At 37.7% G+C, this 25,005-nt stretch overlaps 1 protein-coding gene across 1 annotated transcript in view; it reads left to right on the top strand.

Annotated features, from left to right (window-relative positions):
- SMYD3 (SET and MYND domain containing 3) overlaps window positions 1-25,005 on the top strand; it is a 768,831-nt gene that overhangs the window by 156,188 nt on the left and 587,638 nt on the right. Inside the window, exon 2 of the mRNA XM_054694961.1 lies at window positions 18,791-18,854. Coding sequence (XP_054550936.1) covers window positions 18,791-18,854 — 64 coding nt within the window. The remainder of the gene's footprint in view (window positions 1-18,790; window positions 18,855-25,005) is intronic.

Below are 25,005 nucleotides of genomic sequence, written 5' to 3'. Positions count from 1 at the left end.
GGTATTTTTCTCCTTATGACTTATTTTACTTAACATAATCCCCTCCAGTTTATCCCCATGTTGCTGCAAATAACAAGAGTTCACTTTTTTTTAATAGCCGAGTAGTATCCCATTATGTATATACACCATATCACTCATCTGTCTTTCATACTTAAGTTGTTTCCATAAGTCGGACATTGAAAATAGTGTGGAAAAGAATAGAGGAGAACATGCATCCCTTTGAATTAGTATTTTTGATAATTCAGGTAGATGCCTAACAGTGGAATTGCTGAATCATATGGCTGATCTATTTTTTTTTAAAGATTTATTTATTTATTTATCCATCCATACAATCACGGGGTACAGTCAGAAGCGCGGGAGGGTGAGAGAAGTCACCAGAGTCAGAGCAGGGAGCAGAACAGGCAGAAGGACCGAAGTACACTGCTGAGGGGAGCAGTGGGCGGCAGGAGAGGTCTGTGCGCCATGTGGGACCCTCCCCAGGTGGCCGGGGAGCAGCCGGGGATCGAACCGGCGCTGCAAGAGGCTGCAGGCAGCCTGGCAACCCAGCACTCAACCACTGCGCCACCAGGGAGGCCCTGGCTGATCTATTTTTAATATGGATGTTGGACAAGTCTACATCTCCACCAAGAGTATATGAGTATTCCTCTATCTCCACAATCTTGATATAAATTGAGTCTTTTTTTTTTTTTTAAATATGGGCTAATCTCACAGGTGTGAAGTTTTGGTTTGCATTTCTCTGGTAATAAATGATGATGAGAATTTTTTTGTGTGCCTGTTGTTTATGTCTGTAATTTGATTTTTGCATCTGTTTAGGAATATTGATCTATAATTTTCTTTCTTTGTGATGTTCTTGTCTGCTTTTGAGAGCAGAGTAAGTGTAAATTCTAGATTGTGTTCGGAAGCTCTCCTTCAACCTCAGTTATATGGAGGATTTTGAGAAGTGTTTGATACTAGTTTGTTTTTGAAGGTTTGGTAGATCTCTAGATTTTACCTTTCTTTTTCTTTGTGAGCCTATTTAGACATTTGTCTATTTTGTTTTTCTTTTGGATTATCTTTTTGATTTCTATTTCATTTACTTCTACTCTAATTTTTATTATTTTGTTATTTCTACTGCCTTTGGTTTTGATTATTCTTCTTCTAATTCCATAATTTGTATGGTTGCATTATTTATTTGAGCACTTTCTTGTTTCTTGATGTAGGCCTTTATTGTTGTATCTGTAGCATCAGTTCTAAGGGGTTGGGAAGGGGAGTGCAGCCCAGTGCATTGTTCTTTTTCTTTCCGTAGGGATTTGGCCTGCTGGCAATACCCCAGCTTTCTTCTCATCTATCTCTTTTTAGTCAGAGGTGTTTGCTTTCAGGCCACACAATTCTGCTTTATTGCTGTGACTGCCTTTCTACTTCTGTTACATTATCAGCAACCCTTGAAAGTAAGAACTTTTGCTATTGATTCTATTTCTCTAGACCATCCCATCATCCATGGTAGATATATGTCTTTAGTATACTTATGGGCCAGTAAAATAAAGAATAGCAAAATAGGAAGGATGTGACATTCAAAATATCTTCACATTAGAAAAAAGATAATTAAAATACCACAATTAAAAAAATTGAGGTATAATGTTTCAAATTGCTTTTCTTTCTCATTTTTTTGGGGGGAATAAATGTTATAATTTGTCATTAGGATTCTTTTAGTTTACTCTAGGTTGATCAATTATAAATTTACATCTTCTAAAGATTGTTTTAAATGAGTTATAAACAGGGAGAAAAAGGTTTTTTGGTAAAATGTTTAGCTTACCTGAGCACAGTTAATTGTCTTTTCTCTCCTGTGTTGAACGTTTTTACTACTGGTTTAATGAATCGAGGGGCGGGGGTAGTTGATGCGTTAAGCTTTTCTGAACCTTCCCTATGATCTTTGTGGAAAAATAAAAGTATTCAGTGCTACTATATTACCTCTGATTTTCTTATTTTACTTTTGAAGAAAAAATGTATAAAAATTTTCTATTTATTTGGGTGGGGCTTTTGACTCTCTAGAATATCTAAAACTTGTGTTGATTAATAATTTTATCAAAAAACACATTTCATTATTACTATATTCATGTTTGGTCACTTTTATACTAAAGTAATTACTATTTAACTATATAGGCTTTTTCAGGAAATAAGTTATAGTGTTACTGTACTTTGACTCAATAGTTTTTTATATTTAGATATATACAGGGGTTGAAAATAAGAGAAATATTGTTTTAAAGATTTATTTACTTATGCATACAAGAGCAGGGGTGTAGGCCAGAGGTGCTAGGGTTGTATGTGTGAGAGGATTCACCAGAAACAGCGTGGGGAGCAGAGCAGGCAGATGGACTAAAATACACTGCTGAGGGGAGCAGCGGGTGAGACAGGAGAGGTCTGCTGCGCCATGTGGGTAGCTCCCTGGCTGGAAATCAAACTCCTGCTGCAGTGGCTGCAGATTGCTTCACAGTGCTGAGACTTAACCCCCTTGTGCCAGCAGGGAGACCCAGAAACATATTATCAAGGATTAAAATAAAAAGAAAAAACTTGTAGGTAAACTATAGATCTAAGACATACAGCAAGGGAGGGGTAAGGAGAGGGGTGAAAACAAGGAGGGAAGAGCACAAAGGACTGTGGTGATGATGCACGGGTGATGTGGTGGTGGGAGATTTTATATAATCAAGAGTTTATAAAATTCTGAATTCCTAGAATGGATAATCTTCTTAATATGTTAATTGATTTCTACCTAGCACTGAGGTATTTCAAAATAGCTAAAAACTTCTTTTGGGATTGCCATTAAAAAGTCTCTTAAAAGATTAATAACGTGATGACAATTGTGATATGTATTGAACACTTCCTATGAGCCAAACATGATGTTGTTTTCACATTTAATTTAATTCTCATTACAGTGCTATAACATTGGTAGTATTATTATTCTCACTTTAATTCAGTGGTTTAGAAAAATTAAATTGCTTAATATCACACAGATTCTAAGCTATAAACTACCGTATGTTCCATACTGTATGTCTCAAGTCAGTGATTTAACTGCTATGGTATATTCTCTTACAGTGCTTGTTGAGGAAGAAATACAAATACAGTGTGAGAAATTAATTTAGAAAGCATGCCCTGGTAGAAAATGGGCAAATGATATGAACAGGCATTTCACACAAGAGAATCCATAAATTTGAAAGAATTCTCAAACTGACTAGAAGAATGCATGAAAAAAGCAGAGTGAGATAACATTTCACACTCATCATACTGACAGAAAGTAAAATGACTGACAGTATGAAGGCCTGAGAAGACATGGATTTGAGGCAAAGCTTATTATACTGCTATGACAGTGTAAATTCCAACAACCAGTTTTGAAAGCCTTTTGTCAATATGCTAAATAGTTCAAGATGTGCATTCTTGCAGTTCAGCAATTCCACTTCTAGGACTACGTATTCTTTTTTTTTTTTTTTTTGTGGTGCCAGACTTGGGATTTATTTAGAAATGAATTTTAAAATATTATGTCCAAATATAAGAAACACAGAAAGTCAATTTAATTTATTCATTTTCTACCTTTCTCAAATTTCCTTCCCAAAATCTAAAGATTCAGCTAAAAAGATAAGTTCACAAATTGCATAAAAAGAGTTGCTAAAATTCAGGAAAACAGAATTATAACTAAAAGTGAAGACAAGTCACAGAACTAGAACAAGTTTCAGATTCTGTGGACTTTCCATGTTTGTCTACAGGGGAAAATATATTATCCATAAAATTGTTTCGCAAATCTTTGACTGAAGTTTAGAGATATCAGATACCTGGTATGTACAAGGTTTTTCTTTCATCTTACTTCTTGAGGGCTCCTGTAGTGAAATCCTTTATTTCTAATTCAAAACTGAGATTTCAAGTAGTCAAGATAGTTAAATAGGAGTTAAGGGCCATATCCTCCATTAAATAGTAGTGTCTGCAACTGATGCTGGTCATCTGAACACTCATTAAACATGAAAAGCTTCCAGAGCTTCAGCTTAATAAACTGCTTATTTTTTTTTTTCAAAATTTGTCCAGACTTCATAAAAATAGAGAATAATAAAGATGATTTGCTCAGGGGATGATAGTACATTTCAAAGGTCCAATCAATAATTACACAAAATGAAAAATCTGTCTCATCTTTCTCCTGTTTCTCAAGCTTGCATATAGTACCACCCCCTTTTCTTTGAATCTGTTTATTCAGCTGTTCTTGCCTGTCCTCTCATCATTGCGGTTACTCTGGCCAGCTTTCCAGGTGAGGCATTATTTGCAGTGCTTTGAAATAATAAGGGAAGCATCAAATTAGAAGATTCTTTCTGGTTACAGGATTCAGTATATTTCATTAATAGCTAAATAGCTTTGCAGTCCTTATTCTCCTTTCTTGTGGCTGTGGTCCCGTGTTTAGAACATTGTATAACTTACAATAGCCAATCAGTCACTTAATCATTGGATCAATGAATCCATCCTGTGCTATCCCAGCAAGATCCCTTGCTGGGGTTACTCATTCAATCAGATCTTTGGCTGCTGACATCTGTATATTGTTGTATCTATAGCTAAACTGTGGCAAGGCCTCTGTTCCAGACTTGACCTGACACCATAATCCCAAAAGGGGGTTGGGATGGGAGAAACATTTCGTATCATTTAGGCTTCCCACCTACCACCAAAATGGAGGAACATGTATGATGAACTGAGAAGAAAAAAAAAAACTGATGCATTAAGTGGGTTCTTTACATCTAGGACTATGTATTCTAAAGCAGGGGAAGTCAACGTGGGGCCCCAGGATGGATTTAAATGGTGAAAACTTTTTTTCTAATGATATTAAGACATCATTTGCTTTTTTTGTGCTCATTCCCTCAGTAGTATTCAGTATCCACTTGAGTTTTCCAGAATCTATATGTCATCTCATTGTTGAATAATTGAATTCAGAAACATAATTGAGAATCTAACTGCATTCTGTTAAGACATTAAAAAGATTTTCAGAAATGTGAATCTGTCTATCCTACTCTTCTCACTTATTTTCATTGTTGAAAATGTTATTTTTAATAAAATGTTATATATGTCAGTTTATAATGGAATTGTAATTTAGATGACTATTTTTATATGAATATATATTACTATTTTAAAAATTTATTAGTTTTAGACTCTAATATGCTAAACATTTGTAGACATAACCCACATTAGGTTAAGTCTTTGTAGTCCTTCAGTTATGTTTATGTCTGGATTAATACCAAATCATTCTGAAAATTATCGCATTGTATACCATACAAGTGTTCATTATGGCATTGTTTGTAATAGTAAAACACTACAATGAATCCAAATGGTCATCAGTACTGACATGATATCAATTCTGCCAGATAGCAGTTATCTTTACACACACATGCACTTTAATAATTACATGTGAATCAGATATTCCTTACATCATGCGTCAAATAAAATTTTTTGAGGTGGTGGTATATTTTAATAAATAGGTACATAATTAAGGGCTTGAGGGAGCCTCCCTGGTGGCCTAGGGGTTAAGTTGCAGGGCTATCACTGTGAGGGCCTGAGTTCGATCCCCGGCCAGGGAGCTAACCCACATATGGTGCAGCAGACCTCTCCTGTCACATCCACTGCTCCCCCTTAAGAGTGTATTTCAATAACTTTGCCTGTTCTCTTTCCCACTTTGTCTCTGGTGAATCCTCTCACCCACCTCCCCAACCTCTGGCCTACACACCAGTTCTTTTAGGAATAAATAAATAGATCTTAAAAAAATGTAAACTCGATAAGAATTCGATGTCAGTTTATATTACTACAGAGCTGTCGACTTCAGCCTTAAAAGGCAGAAATAAAAGTGGTACAATACAAACTACTGCATCTGACTAGGAGTATTGGAAACATCATTCAGAGAAATTTGTATTGTAGAATGCAGAATGTCTTAAGTGTTTTATTTCACAGTATACTATGTATTTATTGGAAAGAAGGAGGCATCATTTCATTGTATCTTTGTGTGTACACTGCCATTGCACTGGATTACATAAATACAACTGTATTTTTCTTATCCCAAAACTGTAGGTTGGCAACTGCTGGTTATTTAGTGTTTTCAGGGTCTTCCCTTCTGGTGGCCTTTGTTCTCTCATGTTGCCTCTTCTCCTGAGAAAGTTGAAATGGGCAGAAAAGTCATTTAGTGGAAATATTTTGATGCTTGTTATTTGCAATAGTTATGTTTATAAAGTCACCACAAACACTGAATTAATCAACAGTGAACCTTTGCTTCCAGGGTAAATACAGGATCAGGTACCTATGGGCCTCTGGTGACAGCATTTTTGTCAACTAATTGATATAGAACCTTGTTTTGTGTATGTTTGTGTTCAAAGACACTTTATTTAATATATATTGGGGATTAATTAACATTGAGCCCATAGCCAATAGCACTATAATTCATGCCTGAACAAAGCCTTTCTAATACATGTAATTTCTTTCTAAGACACATCACAGCTCGCTTCTGCTGGGAACAATAGGTAGCACTATAGCACTACTTTTGCATGTATTTTAAATAGCAAAATCATCAATGAAAAGCACAAATAAATGAGAAAAACATGTCACTAAGTAAGCCATGAAAAGGACACTTGTTTACATGTGAGAGTTCAAACTGAAAAAATTCTGTTTTGATTTTTAAGTTATGAAGGTTTCACAAATAAAATCTACAAATAATGAGAATCCCTTGTATCCTTTTACTAATTATTAGAGAGAACTGGTTCATACTTAGAGTAACCAGTAGTCATGGGCATGAGACTTTAACTGCTTTAGAACAATCTGATTTATCTCCCTGGCATTGGTTGAGCTCTATGCTAGCAGGGAAGAGTGAAGTGGTTGTTGGATAAGCAGTGAATAGTGCCTGCCATATGCCTAGTCAGTGCTTGGCATTTGCTAAGGGACTGGTATATTTTTCCTGAAAGAATAAATTAGTGAATGAATGACAGGGTCATTTTTGATATAGCCTTAATTTCTCTCATAGACAATTAAAAGCTTTTTCCATCTGTGTCTGGATTTTTAAAGTAATGCTTTGACTCCAAAACAGAGTGAAAGAATATGGAAATTTTTCTTTATCTGGATGTCAGGTTAAATATGTCAAAGAAAATGACAAAAACTGAAGAATCAGAGGAAGTTGAGATCTGTGTTCAAAAAGTGGCTAGTAATCCATGTTCTTTTAATATTAGTTCCTTTTCTGAAATGATTGCTTTTTAAATCCAGAACTGTTAGTTTTTAAAAATAGTATGATATTGATTTTATTGTTTTAAATTGCTAGGTCTCATATTTGATCAAATAGTAAGAGATATTTCATAACTCTACCAATTGTAACAAATCACAGCTAAAAATAAATTCAATTAATAAACTAATTTCATTTAAAAATTGCTTAAGCAAAACATATCTTTGTGCTTATTATTTCAGACATTGAAATAAATTGTAATTAAAGTTATTCTTCCTCTTTCCCAGTGCTATGCCTTGTACCAAAAACAATTTAAGCTGTTAAATAATACGTATTTCATTTCACCCAATTATACCTATTTCATACATGAAAATACACTTTTCATTAAAGCTTATGTTTGATTATGTAAGTAGAATAATCATATGTAAAGTGGGGAAAAAGACAAAAGAGAAAGCAGTCATGCAATTTATATCAGAAAAAAATCAACATTCTATCCTATTTCTTTTGAGTCTTTTTTTGCACATTTTAAAACTTAATTTTACAAAGTATATGTGTTATGAAAAACCCTTTCAGCATTCTAGTAGGCATTATTAGTAGTATTTTTGAGCAACTTTAGGGACAGAAAAATATATTACCAATAGTTGCAGAGTAATAAATGAAGCAACCAGGATTAAAGCATAGTTCTCTCAGACATATTTCTGCTCAGTTTACCTTCTCTAGCCTTTACTTGAGAGTGTATTCAGCCTGAAACCCAATCTCAGAGCAAATAAAATTTTATATTTGTTCATTTCTAACTTCCATTTTAGTGGATTGTCATAGTTTCTCCCTTCTTTTCTCCAAAGTCTTTTTATCTGTTCCACACTCTGGTAGTTATCTCTCTTTTCCATATTTACTCTAAGCAAAATTTATATTCCAGAATTTATGTTCCTCAATTAAGTGTTTGCAAAAAATTGTACACCACCTTGTTTTTTAGTATATTCTGAGAGTTGTGTAAAAGTACTTTATACTAAGTTGCAAATCATTTGTAGTCATAAGACTTTTGGTGGGGGATATCTACATTTTATCACAGATAATGTGATGGTCATTTGATAAGTAAATACTAGGGTGATATTTGGGGGCCTTAGGAAAGCCTTCTGTTCGTCATCTTTTTACTTGCTAGTGAAGATCTCACAGGCAGCAAAACCCTTACACTAACCCCTGTTAACTCTCATTCATTGGCTATCACCTGATAATTCTTTTCATAAAAATATTTCAGAATTTATAATTTAATGTATGAGCAGTTGTAACATTTAATTCTGTGTCTTCTAAGGCCTTTTAAGGTTTCTTTGGGACTAGATTAGCACTGTCTCATAAATTTAAGGCATCATTTAATCTCAAAATGAGAATAAATTATTTGAGATTTCATTATTGCTTACTTCCAAGAGGACTTGACAGTTTACAGTTAAACAAAGTAATATACTGAATCAAAAATAGAAAAGCAAATTTTTATTTTTTGTTATTGAGGTCACATTGGTTTACATCGAGTTTGTATGTTAGAAGTGTAGTATCTCCCTGCTCAGGTGTTACCACACCACACATACCACCAAGACACCCATAATCTACCACCACAGCCCATTGTGCTCTGTAGGGTAAGGTAAAAGGTATCAGGCTTTTCTGCCTGATAGCAGGATAGATGATGGATAGATGATGGATCCTTGCAGTCCTGAATGCATGCCTGATGGCGGACACCTGGAATAGGGTGTGGGTAGAGGTAGATGGGATTCACCTGGGCTGAGATGGTGCTTTTAAAGGCAGCGTCACGGGGAAGCCAGGAGAAGCTGAAAGAGAAGCTGAGAGAAGGCTGGAGAACCCAGATAGAGTGAAGACTTGCTGGGGCTGGGAGGCCTGCCAGCCTCCCGGCCCCCCAGCACCCCTGCCTACTGTGTACTGGGTAAATCCCAATAAAAAGACCTGCAAAAAGCCATTAAGGATTCTGACTCCTCCTTTACCCGGTCTGCTGGATCAGAAAACCTGCTCAGTGGCCCATTCCTGACTCTACAATTGGCGTAAGTCGGCAAGATGATCCATGCAGACAGGTATGGAGCCCTCCGAAGGCCTGGAGGGACTAAGGAGTAACAGACTGTTTGCCTGTGACAATGCTGGAGGCGTCATGGCGGCGCAGGAGATGGACAGGGTCTGGGAGCTGCGGGATAAGACCCCACCTGGAGGAGGAGATACCTGAGAGGACCAGCCAATGATCCCTGAGGTAGCAAGAATCGTCAGGGAAGAGAGGACCACGATTTGGAGCTTGCCAGTGCTGATGCAGGGAGAGGCCAACGGACTTGGACTGATGGACTGACAATCCTGCCAGAAGGCGGAGGACCTTGGCAGGTTATGTTTGAGAATCTGGGGGTGGCCAGTGGGCCTTGATGGCCAAAAGCAGCCTGTGTGTGCCCAGCAGCTAGGCGGAGGAGAAAAGCCAACTAAGAAGGCAAAAGCTGGTGCTGATGCTAAGTTTGGGAAGCCCTGAGTGGCTGTTAAGCACTAAGTAAGCTGAGGAAGGCCAGTGAGGCTTGTAAAATCACCTGTGGGTGATGCCCTGCTCGTTCTCGAGTGAGGGTGAGGAGCTGAGGAACCCATCCTTGGGGGACGGGTGGGGAACGTGGCTTGGGGTGGAGCCCAAGCCGAATGTAGAGTTTGGATCCCCGACTGTAGGGGCAGGACAGGCCACAGTGCAGGTTTTCTGATCCCATGCAGACCTGGTAAAGGAGTCGTCAGAGTCCTCAGTGGTTTTTTTCAGGTCTTTTATTGGGGTTACCAGGTACACAGCAGGCAGGGGTGCTGGGGGGACGGGAGGCTGGGAGGCCTCCCCGCCCCCAGCAAGTCTTCACTCTGTCTGGGTTCTCTGCTTCTCTCTCAGCTTCTGCTACTTCTTGGCTTCTCCTTCAGCTTCTGCTGCTGCTGGCGTCCCCATGACACTGCCCTTAAAAACAATCTTAGCCCAGGTGAATCCCATCTACCTATGCCCACACTCTACTCCAGGTGCCCGCCATCAGGCATGCATTCAGGACCTCAAGGATCCATCATCTATCCTGATGGCGGGAGGGCAGAAAAGCCTGACATTTTTCCTTACCCTACAGTGGCTATGAATGCCGAGTGTTGGAGCGACTGCAGACAGAAACCTTGAGGGTTGGCGATTACCCCCAACAGTATACTATCGCCAATCCCAGAGTGAGTGTATCCTGGGCGTGGATGCGGTGTGTGGCTTGTAGCCGAGACTACAGCCTGAGGCCAGGAAGCCTGACGGCTCCTGGCGTGTTACAGTAGATGCTGTGAGCGGTTCCCCTGCCTTGTATGAGCAGTGCCTTCGGCAGCAGATTTGGTGGCTCATCTGGTATCAGTAATTGTCTTTTGCCACTAGGTTGGGGCCCTGTATTTTGTTGTTATATTGTGATGTATTTGCTTTTGTGGGCCATGGCTGCATTGTTTATGTTTGCTAAGAAAATTGTATATATGAAGACTATATGGCAGAAAACCCTGAGGGTGTGGACTGTAGGGTAAGGAAAAATGTCAGGCTTTTCTGCCCTCCCGCCATCAGGATAGATGATAGATCCTTGAGGTCTTGAATGCATGCCTGATGGTGGGCACCTGGAATAGGGTGTGGGTAGAGGTAGATGGGATTCACCTGGGCTGAGACGGTGTTTTTAAGGGCAGCATCACGGAGACACCAGGAGAAGCTGAGAGAGAAGCAAGAGAAGCAGAAGCTGAAAGAAGGCTGGAGAACCCAGATAGAGTGAAGACTTGCTGGGGGTTGGGAGGCTTGCTAGTCTCCCGGCCCCCCAGCACCCCTGCCTGCTGTGTACTGGGTAAATCCCAATAAAAAGACCTGCAAAAAAGCCACTAAGGACTCTGACTCCTTCACCCGGTCTGCATGGGATCAGAAAACCTGCTCAGTGGCCATTCCTGCCACTACATGCTCCCTTCCCCACCTCAAAGAGCAAGATTTTATTTAACTTTTAAAATTTTTTTATTTGTTTTACATCATTGTTCATATTTAGACAATATTTGCTTCCCCCCACCCCCTCAGGTATAGTTCCCATAGTTTCCTTCACCAATGTACCCGTGCACCATCACCTCAGTCCCCTGTGCTCCTCCCTCCCTCCTCCTCCCCTGTGGTGTGTCTGATTTATAATGTCTGTTTTTGCTTTGTTGTGTTTTGTACTGTGTAGGGGCAGGAATGGACACAGGTTTTCTGATCCAGCAGACCGGGTAAAGGAGGAGTCCTGGAGCCCTTAGTGGCTTTTCAGGTTTTTACTGGGATTTACCAGGTACACAGCAGGCAGGGATGCCAGGGGGCCAGAAGGCTGGCAGACCTCCCAGCCCCCAGCAAGTCTTCACTCTATCTGGGCTTTCTGGCATTCTCCCAGGTTCTCTCTGCTTCTTTCTCGGCTTCTGCTGGCATCCCCGTGACACCACCCCTAAAAGCCCAGTGTTAGCCCAGGTAAATCCCATCTACCTATGCCCACACCCTATTTCAGGTGCCCGCCATCAGGCATGCATTCAGTACCCTAGAGTTTCGTCATCTATCCTGATGGCAGGAGGGCAGAAAAGCCTGATACTTTTTACTTTACACACTGTATAAAGCATAATTCCTTCTAGTTCCATCCACGTTGCTGTGAATGCCGTGAGTTTATTTTTTTTGATTGCTGAATACTATTCCATTGTGTATATATACCACATCTTCTTGATCCAGTTTTCTATTTTTGGGCATTTGGGTTGCTTCCAGGTTTTACCTATTGTAAATAGTGCTGCAATAAACACAGGGGTACAGGTGTTCTTTTGAATCAGTGTTTTTGTGTCCTTTGGGTAGATTCCTTAGGAGTGGAATTGCCGCGTGGTATGGTAGCTCCATTTTTAGTAGACTGAGGAAGGTCCAGACAGCTTTCCACAGTGGTTGGACCAGTTTGCTCTCCCACCAGCAATGCAGGAGAGTTCCTTTTTCACCACATCCTTGCCAACATATGTTGTTGCTTGTTTTTTTGATATGTGCCATTCTTACTGGTGTATAGTGGTATCTCAATATGGTTTTAATTTGCATTCCCCCGATGATAAGGAATGTTGAACATTTTTTCATATGCCTGTTGGCCATTTGCATTTCCTCTCAAAGAGCAAGATTTTAAGGAAGGCAGGAGAAGGTATTTCGAGGCCTCTGAAGTGAACAGATAAATGAGTGAATTTGACTTTTAGTTTTCTCACTGCTAAAGCTAAAGGAAAAGTATGATGCAGGCAAATTTCATTTTCTAACTAAAGGAAGCATGATAGTTCATAGTGACAAAATATTTCTTGGAACTGAAATCCAGATGAGCATATTGTTTTTGCCATTTGGAAGGCAAAGGTCATAGTCTATTGATGAAAATGTTGATCAGATATCCTTTACCTTCTTTGAAATTTACCCATGGTACTTTTATTTTTATTTATATGTTGAGTGATATTTATTGTAGTAATACTTACATGTTTAAAGGGTATCTGACTTCAGTCATTGGGCAAAGTCGTATTTTTTTCTTCCTAATATTTTCCTTATTTTATATTTTAAGAAGACTTACGGAAATTGAATACTTATCAGAGTTGTATGGTTAAGGAGGTTTCCTAACTAGAAACACAGATGTTGCTAGATTAGATCCTTCTTTAGCAATTCATTTCGTTCATAGCTTTCCTCATTTTACTCCTGTGAGCTCTGTCTTAAAAACACCTCTAAGTCACCAGTTTTCAATTATCCTGTGTCAGAGTGACCTCCAACACAATGTCCAATTTTGTAGAGAAACATTATATAAATGAAGAAAATTTAAATCTGTGCTTTTGGAAAAATGTTAATTTTCTTCTTTGCAAGAGACATTACCTTGCATAAAACAAAGGTGGTTAGTCATAATTGCCTCTTAATATTATTGAAGATGTAACAGTGTTTTTTGATTCTAATTTCCACAAATGAAACTTTCATAAAACAGTTTTAGCTTCTTTAATCACACCACTTTGAAATTAATTTTCTGGTGAGATTAAAATTATTAGTAGGGCCTCCCTGGTGGCGCAAGAGGTTAAGCACTGCACTATGAAGCAATCCGCAGCCTCTGCAGCACGAGTTCGATCCCCGGCGGCCAGGGAGCAACACACATGGCACAGCAGACCTCTCCTGTCTCACCCGCTGCTACACTCAGCAGTGTATTTCAGTGAGTCTGCCTGTTCTGTTCCCCACTCTCTCTGGTGAATCCTCTCACCACCACCCCCAACCTGCACCTCTGGCCTGTACCCCAGTTCTTGTATGCATAAATAAATAAATCTTAAAAAAATAAAATTATTAGTAATAGAAACTTCAGTGAATGTAAATGTAGTAGTGAAACACTTATTATGCTAGACAACATTCACAAGCAGAAAGAACCAACTATGATGGGTCCATGTGGGTTTCAGAATATGGTGTTAGTAAATTGTCAGTGTGCCTTAATGAAAATCGCCAAATTTGTGGCACATGTGGATTTTGGTTTTTAAGTAACCATAGGAAAGTATTCAAGAACATCTTCAGATAGAAAGAGAAAATCCTCTTAAGCACCTTGAAAATATATTCTGCGCCCTCAGTTTTAACTTTATACTAGGTCCTGTGTTTGACCTTCTGTTAGCAGGCACTTTATATAGATTGTCCTATATGATCCACTCAATGATGCTGTGAATGGTCATTTATTTATTCCTACTTTTCAGAGGAAGGAATTGCAGTTGAGCGGTTATGAGTTTGCACTGCTACTAGGGAGTGGGCTTGGTGTCGCAGTTTTAGGAGTGCTATAACAAAATACCAGAAACTGGGTAGCATCTAAACGACAACTGCCAGAAATTTATTTGTTCTGGAAAGTGAAGTTTTCAGTTGTTCAGTTTCTTGAACTGTGAACTCTGAGATTGGGTCACCATATGGGTTATGTTCCTGATTTGTAGCTCTTACCTTCTTGCTTTGTTATTAAGTAGTAGAAGAGGTAAGGGGTTTATTATTATTTTTGACATAAGAACACTACTCTCATTTGTAAAGATTGCACCCCCATGACTTGAGTACCTCTCAAAGTCTTCACCTCCTAGTATCTTTTGGGGTTGAGATTTTAACTTATGAATTTTTTGGGTGGGTGATGCAAACATTGAGACAGGGACTGCAGTTTAAAATTTTTTTTTATATATAAATAAATAAGTATATATAATATATATATAAGTACATATTACCCATCATTGTTCATTTTTGTACAATGCATGTTGTATGCTTTCTCCTTTCAGGTGTATTCCCTGTGCTGAAGATTTTGAAGTGTAAACTGCTGAAACATTCTTTCTTAGGTATAGGGGCTTGTGGAATCCTGGGACTGTGCTAGTATCCTCTCCTTTCCACTTTTTATCTGCCAGAAAGTAACCTTTCCTTTGCTTGAATTTAGGACCTGTAGCGGGTACTGCTTCTCAAAACATGGTTTTGTATTATAGCTCACCCTGCAAGTGAGCTCACCTTTTATCGTGAGCTCTTGGAAGCAGGGACGGCGGTGCCCTCCCTGCAGTCCAGGGACTTACATGGTGATGGCTAATCATGGAACACTTATAAATTAACAGTTGAAGTTTGTGTTTATCAGGTAGCAGATCTCCACAAGGACAACAGCTTTAATTTAGGCGACTGAGGGCAGTGAAAAGGAAAGTACCCAAGAAAGATGCTGCCTGTCTTGGCTAACTTGGCCCAAGACATCCTTGGTGTTTTTCTCTACGTGCTAATGTGGGATCAAATTATGTTTTTCCCAGGAAGATATAATACCTATGAATCATAGATTCATTTCCCTCAAAATATTAACAATTACATTTTCTTTTTTAAAGATTTATTTATTTATACAAGCACTGGGTACAGTCAGAAGTGTGAGAAGGTGAGAGAATTCACCAGAGCCAGAGCGGGGAACAGAACAGGCAGACTGATGAAGTGCACTGCTGAGGGGAGCAGCGGGCGTGGCAGGAGAGGTCTGTCCCGCTTGTGGGACCCTTGCCTGGAGGCCGGGGATCGAACCGGCGCTGCAGAGGCTGCGGGCAGCTTCGCAGCCCAGCACTCAACCGCTGTGCCACCAGGGGAGGCCCAACAATTACATTTTGTTATTTTGTCCTTTAACTATTAAAAATGTGAAATAAAATGATAGGGAATATAGAAAAATGAGTCCTACCCAATTCTATTTTCCCATGGTATGAATCTATCATTTTGACCACATGTGCTGCTTTGTATTAAAAACCTCTTTGTAGTTAGCTGGAATGTGACTGTGAATCTCTTTAACTTAATAATAATAAAAAAAAGGCCTTTAGGCCCAAACCAACGTAATTACTACCTCTATACAAAAATGGAAGTATCCTTTGGTGTATTATTACGAATATTTATGCCGAAGGGAGTTCTTTATGCATAGTGGTTTCTGGTATATTTTATTTGGTCAGAATAAAAAGTAATTTCACTGCCTTTGGTAGAATAACATGCTTTTATTTGGGATATTTTCTTTTTCATAGTGTAGATTTTCATTTGCTTGAGGAATTTCTATGGGAAACAGTCAAGTACTTGGTTACGTGGCATCAACATTTCTAATGATTCAGAATTTTGAGATTTCAAAAATATTTACAAACATATTCTGTAAGGAAATATTTCTGTAGTCTTTTTAGAAAAATTGTATTTAGACTTCATTTACTTAATTATTTAAAATAAGTGAAGCTCTTTATTCTTAAGAGCTTGGTATTGTGACTTTCAATACTCCTCCTCATCTTCCACAGAACAACTTATGCCTTAATTGTGTAAAAAAATATTTTCACAAGTATTCTACTCAGAATTTCCCTTAAAATTTGCATTAAGGTGGGGCATTAAATCAAATCTCCTAAATCTCAGCTTAGGTTTCTTTCCAAATGGCACAGTAATCAGCCACAAAACTTCAATTTCAATCCTATAGATACTCAGTGTGCAGATGATTGCTGGGCAGGAATCTTTAGGTTGAATGAGGAGCCCACAGAAACACACACTGTCCCCTGGGGTTCTTTCTTTTTCTTTTTTTTTAGAAGATTTATTTATACATACAAGAACTGGGGTACAGACCAGAGGTGTGGGGTTGGGGTGGCAGTGAGAGGATTCACCAGAGACAGAGTGGGGAACAGAACCCACTGTTCTGAAGACAGACTGAAATATACTGCTGAGGGGAGCAGCAGGTGAGACAAGAGAGGTCTGTTGTGCCATGTGGGTAGCTCCCTGGCAGGCTGGGGATCTAACTCTTGCTGCAGAGGCTGCAGATAGCTTCACAGTGCTGTGCTTAATCCTTTGTGCCACCAGGGATTCTTGTGGGAAGGGCTTGCTTTCTTATTGCGAAGGGCTGTGCTCTATGAGAAGAGTGTGCAGCAGAGGACTGGAGGTTTGCCAGACTTCCCTGCAATTCTGGACCCTTTGCCTGGGCCTAATTGGTCAACTGTGAACCAATTACTTTCTCTTGTGAGACTGACCACTGAAGGAGATTCATCTGCTAGCTCACCGAGACACTGCTAGAGGATGAAGACACAGTTGGGGGAAGGAACCCTGTGGAATAAGTACACTACATCTGGATGTGTTACAGATGCATTTTCTTTTCTATGGGAAGTTTAAAATGGATTCTATAGGTGCTAGGACCAGGGGAACTTGAGTCACTGGAATTTGTTTTCTTCATTCTCTCCAGAAAGCTTTACCCCCTTCTCTGGCAACTGGCCTTATTATTTTAGGGCAGATTTTCTAAATAGTAGGATACTTTTTTCTTATTAACTAAAAATGACAGAGATACTCCTTTAAACAGAAAGTACCCCTACTGTTGGAATTTGAAGGAACCAGTTAATCCTCCTTGCCTCTTTGAGTTCTTAGAGACAGTGATTTTCCCTCTACCCATATATAATTTAAATTTGTTTACTGGAAGACTTTAATTTTGCTCCATTTTTATTTCCTTTCCACATTTCAGTTGCTTAGTCTGTTGGAAAAACTAATTATGGCTCAGTCGTTACTTGGAAGAGAGGATTTAAATCGTGATGCTCTATGAACCACTGTGTCTGGGGCACTGAACATACTGAGAATTTTCTCTGATTTGACACTGTGTTCTGTAGCATATCAGTGCTTACATGGACAAGTATTAGAGGGTTCTTTTCTGCTGTTTTGGGAGGGAGAAGAAAAGATCATATTTATTTTGGTATAAAGTAATTTTAGTATTTTCTCCAATTTGGAGGTAGAATAGTACCATTCATTTCCTAAGTGGAGGGGGACAAAGATAAAAAATTAATCACTTTCCTGTCACTGATACATTCCTTAGACTGCTTTTTATGGAGAATGTCCAGTTCTGGATGTACCTTTAATATAATCAGTTGGTTTGCAAATAGGATGGTTCTGTAATTTGTGAAAATTGTGTATTCATCACTTCTCTTGTGACTACTGTGCTTTGCTTTCTAATCGATACAATTTTTGTCACCTTCAAATTTTATATTTGTTGGCTGCACAAGAGAAGAAGATTAAAATAATTTTGGAATTGGAGGGGGTCTTATTTGATTCCTTCTCCTTTATATTACTGGAATTTCCTTCACATCAAGTCTAGCAAATGCTAGGATGCTATAGGATCTGAGGCATCCAGTTCAGGAGCACATGGGAGATAGGGAGTGGAGAAGAAAAGGGGGATGAGCATAATGGACTGTGGTGGAGGATTATGGGAGATTTGATGGTGGGAGAACTACGGTGACCACACATGAGAGGAGAGATTCTTCATTGTGAAAAAATGAACACGAATATAAAATGATGGTAGTTCAATAAAAAATACATTTAACAAAACAAACAAGACAGCCATGAGTTTGTAGCTGAAGTTTGTGCACCCAGTAGTGTAAATATGAATAAATAAGCCCAATAAATTGTACAAATTAAATGACAGAGATAAGTAATGTAAAGCCAAGCTAAACCTCATACCGTATTCAAGTGTTATGGCAAAATAAAGACATTTTTTACACATTAATTAATAGCATTTATTGTCCATGAAACTATATTAAAACAACAATTATAGTTTGTAAAAAAAAGGACAAAATTTTAATATTTCAAGGGTGTATGATGCTTTCAGCTAGTTGATGGATTAGATTCTAAGTTCCATATGGGGAGATTAAAATCTGTGTGGAGTAGGATTTTTTGCCTAAATGGGAATTTGAGGGGGTGAGGGAAGCAAATATTGTCTAAAAAAAGGTAAAAAATGATAAATGTTAAAAAAATGAAAAAATAAATGAAATGAACTAAAAAAAATGGGAATTTGTATTTTAATTAAATATTTGAAAAAATAAATCAGTGGTTATGTTTGTACAATAGTGCGAATGTACTTAATGCTATTTAAAGTAACTAAAGTCAATTTTGTGTATATTATGATTGCAAAAAAAGAATATTAGTTCACATGTACTTGTGAAGGAAGATATTTATCAGTATGGAAACCTAAAAAATGACCATACAGATGGAGTGAACAGTTGACACTTGCATCAACATGTTGATTTATGTCCTCTTTCTTCAACCATATATAGTTTTCAGTCATTACCTAATGTGAAACTAATTTTTTTCCACAGGAAGGAAAAGCTGATGCGATGCTCTCAATGCCGAGTGGCCAAATACTGTAGTGCTAAGTGTCAGGTAAGACTGTTCAGATATATAGAGGGAAACCTTCTAGTTTTACACTCTTAAATTTGTCTTCCATTATACCAATTGCTATATGTATATCATAAAAAATTATGTGTTATATATATCTCAAAGGAAAATGTTTTTTCTTCTCCATCTTCCTGACCTCAATCCCATTTTCTAGAGATAACCAATATTAAGTTTCTTGATGTTTTTGCAGCATATTTGTGTAGCAGACACATTCATGTATCTGTATCCTTTGTTAAAAAATACAGATGTTGGTTACTCTATATTTTCTTTTTCATTTACTATATCTAGAGGAACTTTTCATGTCATCTTATTTATTCCATTATTTGAATGTATTATAATAATAATTTCCCCATTAACAAATGCTTAAATTTTTAAAAAAATATTTGGTGCTGCCAATAATTCACTAAGAATCATTTTCTGTACATTTTGGCACACTTCTTCAAATTAGCTGTCGGATGAGTTCTTCCTAATTTTATTGATTGCTAAAAGAATAGACACATTTTGAAATTTTAAAGATAATGCCAAATTGCTTTCCAAGAATTTGAGTTAATTTACCACAACTCAAAGTCTGCGAGAGTACTGCTCTCAATATCTTTGGAATTTTTCAAAGAATTTATAATTAATATTCAATATGACCTATTCTTCTAACCTTGTGATCTTGTGATAAATCATTTAATAAGAAATATAATTATACTCTAATGAACTGCATCATAATAAAGTCTAATTGGAGGTTTTCTGTCTGCATTACTTGTTCTCCGCACCCCTTCTCCCCACTCTCTGCTCTACCCATCCCTTTTTATTTCTCATTTTGGGGTGTGTGCATGTGATTGCATGTGTGCAAAGTCTCTTTTTTCCTTCTTTTAAATCTGGGCTATGCTTTTCTGAGGGATTTTTGGCTATCTCACTTTCTCCTTTAAAAGTAATTTTTAGTTTCTCCATACTACAATCTGAGGACTCTATTGTAAACAAAACCAAAAATATACAAAAAAGTCAGATGACCTAGGTTCTAATGACAATTCTGCCATTAACTGTTGAATTATCCCAGAGAAAACACTTACTCTGTGCCTCAATTTCCTAACCTGTATTTGTAGCAACAACTAATATTTATTAGACTATTTATTATGTGCTAGGCACTGTTTTGCTGTGTTTAGCCTTATAAGAATCTTGAGTGTATTTTACTAATAAGGAAATTGCTGTATAAGTTGGGAAGCAAGTAGTCAAACATCCTATAGCTAGCAGAAACTGGAGTTTGGGAAATGAACCTAGGTAGACTACAGACTTTTAATTTCTCTTCTAACCTTAAATTTTTATCTTGCTTACATTGTGATTAGATGTAGTTTTCCATTAACTATTGTATTTCTTCTTTTGTTTCCTGGCTTTTTGTTTTAATTTATTTTTAATAAGATACATTCTATGTCCAAGAAACACAAACAAAAATAAAAATGTATGTTTCAGGGAATTTCAAGTTTAAAAGACTACATATAGAACCAATGAATTGCCATATTGTTTGACACACACCTTCTAATGAACTTCCTTTCTAATCTCATTTACATAAACATTTATTTCCCCCTGTTTTTATGAATGTTTTTTCCCAATGCTCCTTCTTCCTGTTGTAGTATACTCTGGGGGGAAAAGAAAAAAACCCAAATAAAGCCATTTTATGAATAGAATGAGTGGAGGGAGTTTGGTGGGTGGGCCTGTCACTTTGATTCATTATAGAGAATGTATTTTTTACCACATATATTAGCTGTTTACTGTAGCATCTATAATAATGTCATGATTAGATATACTGTCGAAGGTAATGGGAAAATAGCTAGCAAGATGAAAGGTATCATACATAACACCAGCCAGTCCTTAGGCTCAGATGTATGGGGGATGGGATTTGTTTGTAGAGGTGGTGTGGGAGCCAGAGATTGGCCAGCACATATGCATTTAAACTGCTCTGTTTATTTTAACCTTAAGGTGTAGCATTAAGCATTGTAATTATTGTGGATAGCTACAAAGCATCACAAAATTAAACTGACAAATGGAATTATGAACAGTAATGAACAGGAGGCAAAAGCATTTGGAATAAAAATTGATAGAGAGAATGTGAATTTATAGCATAAAATCTATAATATGTGTGCCCTGGGGAGATAGAACCTTGGTTCACTAGGTTAGCAATTGTTATTTGGTACCATGGTATTAATGAGTTGTCTATGAGAAGCAACTGGGGTATTGCAGATTGTAGTATCGTTACTGTACAAACTGAGGGGTATCGCAAGATATCCCTCTAAACTTGCATGCTCTAAATGGGTTCTGCCATCTGCTGTATAAAGAGAAAGCATTATCTTAGTGTGAAAGAACTTTAATAGACCAGTGTTCGCAGAGAGGGAAGAGAAGAAAGGATAATAGTTTCCCAATAAAACACCCAATGTTACCCAACCCCTCATGGATAAATGCCCAGCCTAACAAGGTTGGCCCAAAGTGAGGCCACAGAGGCCCAAAAACTTGCCACAAGTCTAAAGGCACCTTCTTGTAGGAGACCATAGGAAAGAGGCAGAAAGGGCCAGGCAAGTTTGGGATGAAAAGAACAAAATCAAAGTATAAATCAAGGTAAAGACTGGCATTGCCACCCTCCCCCGAGCAAGCATGCCCTTCTTTCTCACATGTCTCCCTGCTGCTTGTGCCTCCTCCTGTTTTCTTCCAAGTCTTCTTCAGCTTTTTTCTCCCTGCTCAGCTCTACCCTTCATTATGTCTAGCAGGGAAAATGGAACCTCTTTTTTTTTTAAATTTATTTGTATTTTTTATATCACTGTTTATTTTTGCACAAGGTATGCTTGTATGCTTTCTCCTTTTAGGTGTATTCCCTGTAAAATTCCCACCACTAATTTACCATCACTATACTCCCTTGAGCTCTTCTCTCCCCCCCCCCTTTTTTTAAGATTTATTTATTTATACAAGAACTGGGGTACAGGCCAGATATGTGGGAGGGTGAGAGTATTCACAGGAGACAGAGTAGGGAACAGAACAGGCAGACTGATGAAATACACTGCTGAGGGAGCAGCGGGCGTGACAGGAGAGGTCTGCCACGCCATGTGGGACACTTGCCGGCTGGCTGGGATTGAACCTGTGCTGCAGAGCTGTGGAGAGCTTCACAGCGCTGCGCTCAACTGCCTGCGCCACCAGGGGAGGCCCTCTTCTCCCCTCTCTTTTGATTGCTTTTCTTCCCCCTCCCTTGCAGAATATCTCTGATTTATGATTGCCTGCTAATTTTGTTGTTTTTTTAAATTATTATTGTTATTTCTTTCCTGATCCCTAATTTGGTTCCCCTATATTCTTCCTATAAGTGAAACCATCCGATATTTTTCTTTTTCCTCTGGCTTATTTCACTAAGCATTATCCCCTCTAGCTCTATCCATGTTGCTGTGAATGGCATGAGTTTATCTTTTTGATTGCTGAATAGTATTCCATTGTGTATATATACCCCACCTTCTTGAGCAAATTATCTATTTTTGGGCATTTGGGTAGTTCCCATATCTTACCTCTTGTAAGTAGTGCTGCAATAAATGTAGAGGTGCAGGTATCTTAATGAATTAATGTTTTTGTGTCCTTTGGATAGATTCCTAGGAGTGCAATTTTGGGGTCATATGGTAGATCCATTTTCAGTAGCTAGAGGACGCTCCACCCAGTTTTCCATAGTGGTTGGACCAGTTTGCGTTCCCACCAGTGGTGTAGCAGAGTTCTTTTTTCTCTATATCCTTGCCAAAACTGTTGTTGTCCTTTTTTTAATGTGTGCCATTCTCACTGATGTAAGATATCTCATTGTGGTTTTGATTTATATTTCCCTGATTATAAGTGATGTTGGACATTTTTTCATACACCTGTTGACCATTTACATTTCCTCTTTGGAGAAGTGTCTTTTTAGCTCTTCTGCCAATTTTTTTTTTTTTTGACTGGATTGTGTACCTTGTTTTTGTTGGGTCCTATGAGCTCTTTGTAGATTTTTGCAATCATTCCCTTATCAGTTGTATTGTGTGCAAAAATTTTCTCCCAATCAGTAGGGTGAATCTTTGTTTTGGTTAGTGTCTGTTTTGCTGTACAGATGCTTTTTAGTTTGATGTAATCCCAGTTGCTTATCTTTTCCTTTTTCTTTTTTTGCTTTAGGGTATGTGTCTTTAAAGATGTTACTGAGATGTATGTTGTTTAGTGTTTTGCCTATATTTTCTTCAATGTATTTTATGGTTTCAGGCCTTACATTCAAATCTTTTATCCACTTTGAGTTGTTTTTTGTGCATTTATTGAACAAACTGTCCTTTTTCCATTACATATTCTTTGCTCCTTTGTCAAAGATTAGTTGTCCACAAATGCGTGGGTTTTTTTCTGGGTTTTCTATCGATTCCATTGGTCTGTATGTCTGTTTTGGTTCCAGTACCGTACTGTTTTAATTATTATGCCTTGTAGTATAATTTGAAACCAGTGCATGTGATACCTCCAGTCTCCTTCTTTTAGTCAGGAGAGCTTTGGCTATTCAAGGATTTTTGTGGCTCCATATGAATTTCATCAAAATTTGTTCTATTTCTTTGAGAATGTCACTAAAATTTTTACTGGAATAGCATTGATTGGTAAATTGCTTTTGGTAAGATGGGAGCCTCCTCTTGTTATGGAGATTGCACTGTTACATATGTTCCTTATGCCCAGAAGAATGGTATCAGTGCCTTCGGCTTTATTTATTTATTTATTTATTTATTTCATATTTTATTTGAAATGTGAATGCAATGCACAATACATTTGAATTATAAAAATTAATGCAGTATTGAATAATACAGATAAAAAGTAAAGATTGTCTTTCAACTTCTTTTTCCCACTCCTATTTCTGTCTTCCAGCATTAATCCTTGTTGTGTGTGTTTTGTGAGAAGAGGATACATCCCAAACTGTTATGTTTTCATGTATAGTATATGTGTGTATAGTATATGTAGTGTGTATATATATATATATTGTTTATCACAGTGGCTTTATATTCTTCCATGTATACCTTATTATGAAGTATCATATATTTTAATAGAGGGGCATATGTAGAAGCCTGTCTTATTTCTGTGTTGTCCTAATGAGAACATGACAGATGATTGTAAGATCAAAGAGGAGGAGCAGGCTAAGTTTTCCTATAGAGAAGCATTTGCAAAATTTAAAAAAATTGCAGGATATAAACAAATTTCAAGGAAATTCATCAATTATTGTTCACCTTTGTTGGTTTAAATTTGATTCATAATATATACATTTCTAAATGAATCAATTGCTGAGCCAAACAAGCGGTTGAGTACTACACAGAATTGTTGATTATATGTTAGCAGAGAGAGATTCTATTTGATATTAATAATTATAGCCCTCTTTAAAAATGTGACTCATATTTTTAGATTTACATTTTATGCTTTGTTGGTAGAATGATTTGATTCTTTTCTGATGAATCCCACATTAAGCACTTAACAGTTTGGGTTAATAAGTTGGTTCCTAGAATACCATGTCCAAGGTGTTGATAATGAAGAAAGCCCTGTCCTTTGTTTTTCTCATGAGGAAAAGTCTGTGCCAGACTTTAGCTTGATAGCACGTGCCCAGTGTTCTGTAGAAAAGTTGTATTCATATGTGATTGTCAACAAAAAGGAAGTAGTGTGTAAAGACTAATATTGTTTGGTTATGTTTAGTTTTTGACTTTTGCAAATGTCTGGAGGCCTGAGCTTTTATTTTTTTACTTTGCATTTGCCCGTTGAGTGATACCATCTACCCTTCAGCTTTAATTGGAGTCTCTATATTAGTCATTATTGAAGTTCAATCTTGAGCTTCCTCCAGCATCAGACCCTTATCTTATGGGCTACTTCTTCTTGGCTATTACACAGGTTTCTCAAATGCCATGTGTCTAAATCTGATTGCATTATTTTTCTCCAACCTTGCTTTTCTTTAGGTTTTTCAAATTCAGTGAATGATTTCACCAACCACCCAGCAACTTGAGTGTTCAAAGTATCAACTCTAATTCACATTTTTTCTTGGGCTGGCATCCAATTAATCTCCATGTCCTATTGATTTTATCAACTAAAGATCTGAATTTGTTCACTTCTGTCTAGTTTCTCTGTCACTACTCTTGTGCATGTTACCATGATCCCT

The sequence above is a fragment of the Talpa occidentalis genome, unplaced genomic scaffold (genome assembly GCF_014898055.3).
Source record: "Talpa occidentalis isolate TD23 unplaced genomic scaffold, MPIMG_talOcc4v2.1 talOcc4.14, whole genome shotgun sequence".
Lineage (NCBI taxonomy): Eukaryota > Metazoa > Chordata > Mammalia > Eulipotyphla > Talpidae > Talpa > Talpa occidentalis.
Note: the sequence above shows the minus strand (reverse complement) of the source record. Positions and strands in the feature narration are given on the sequence as shown.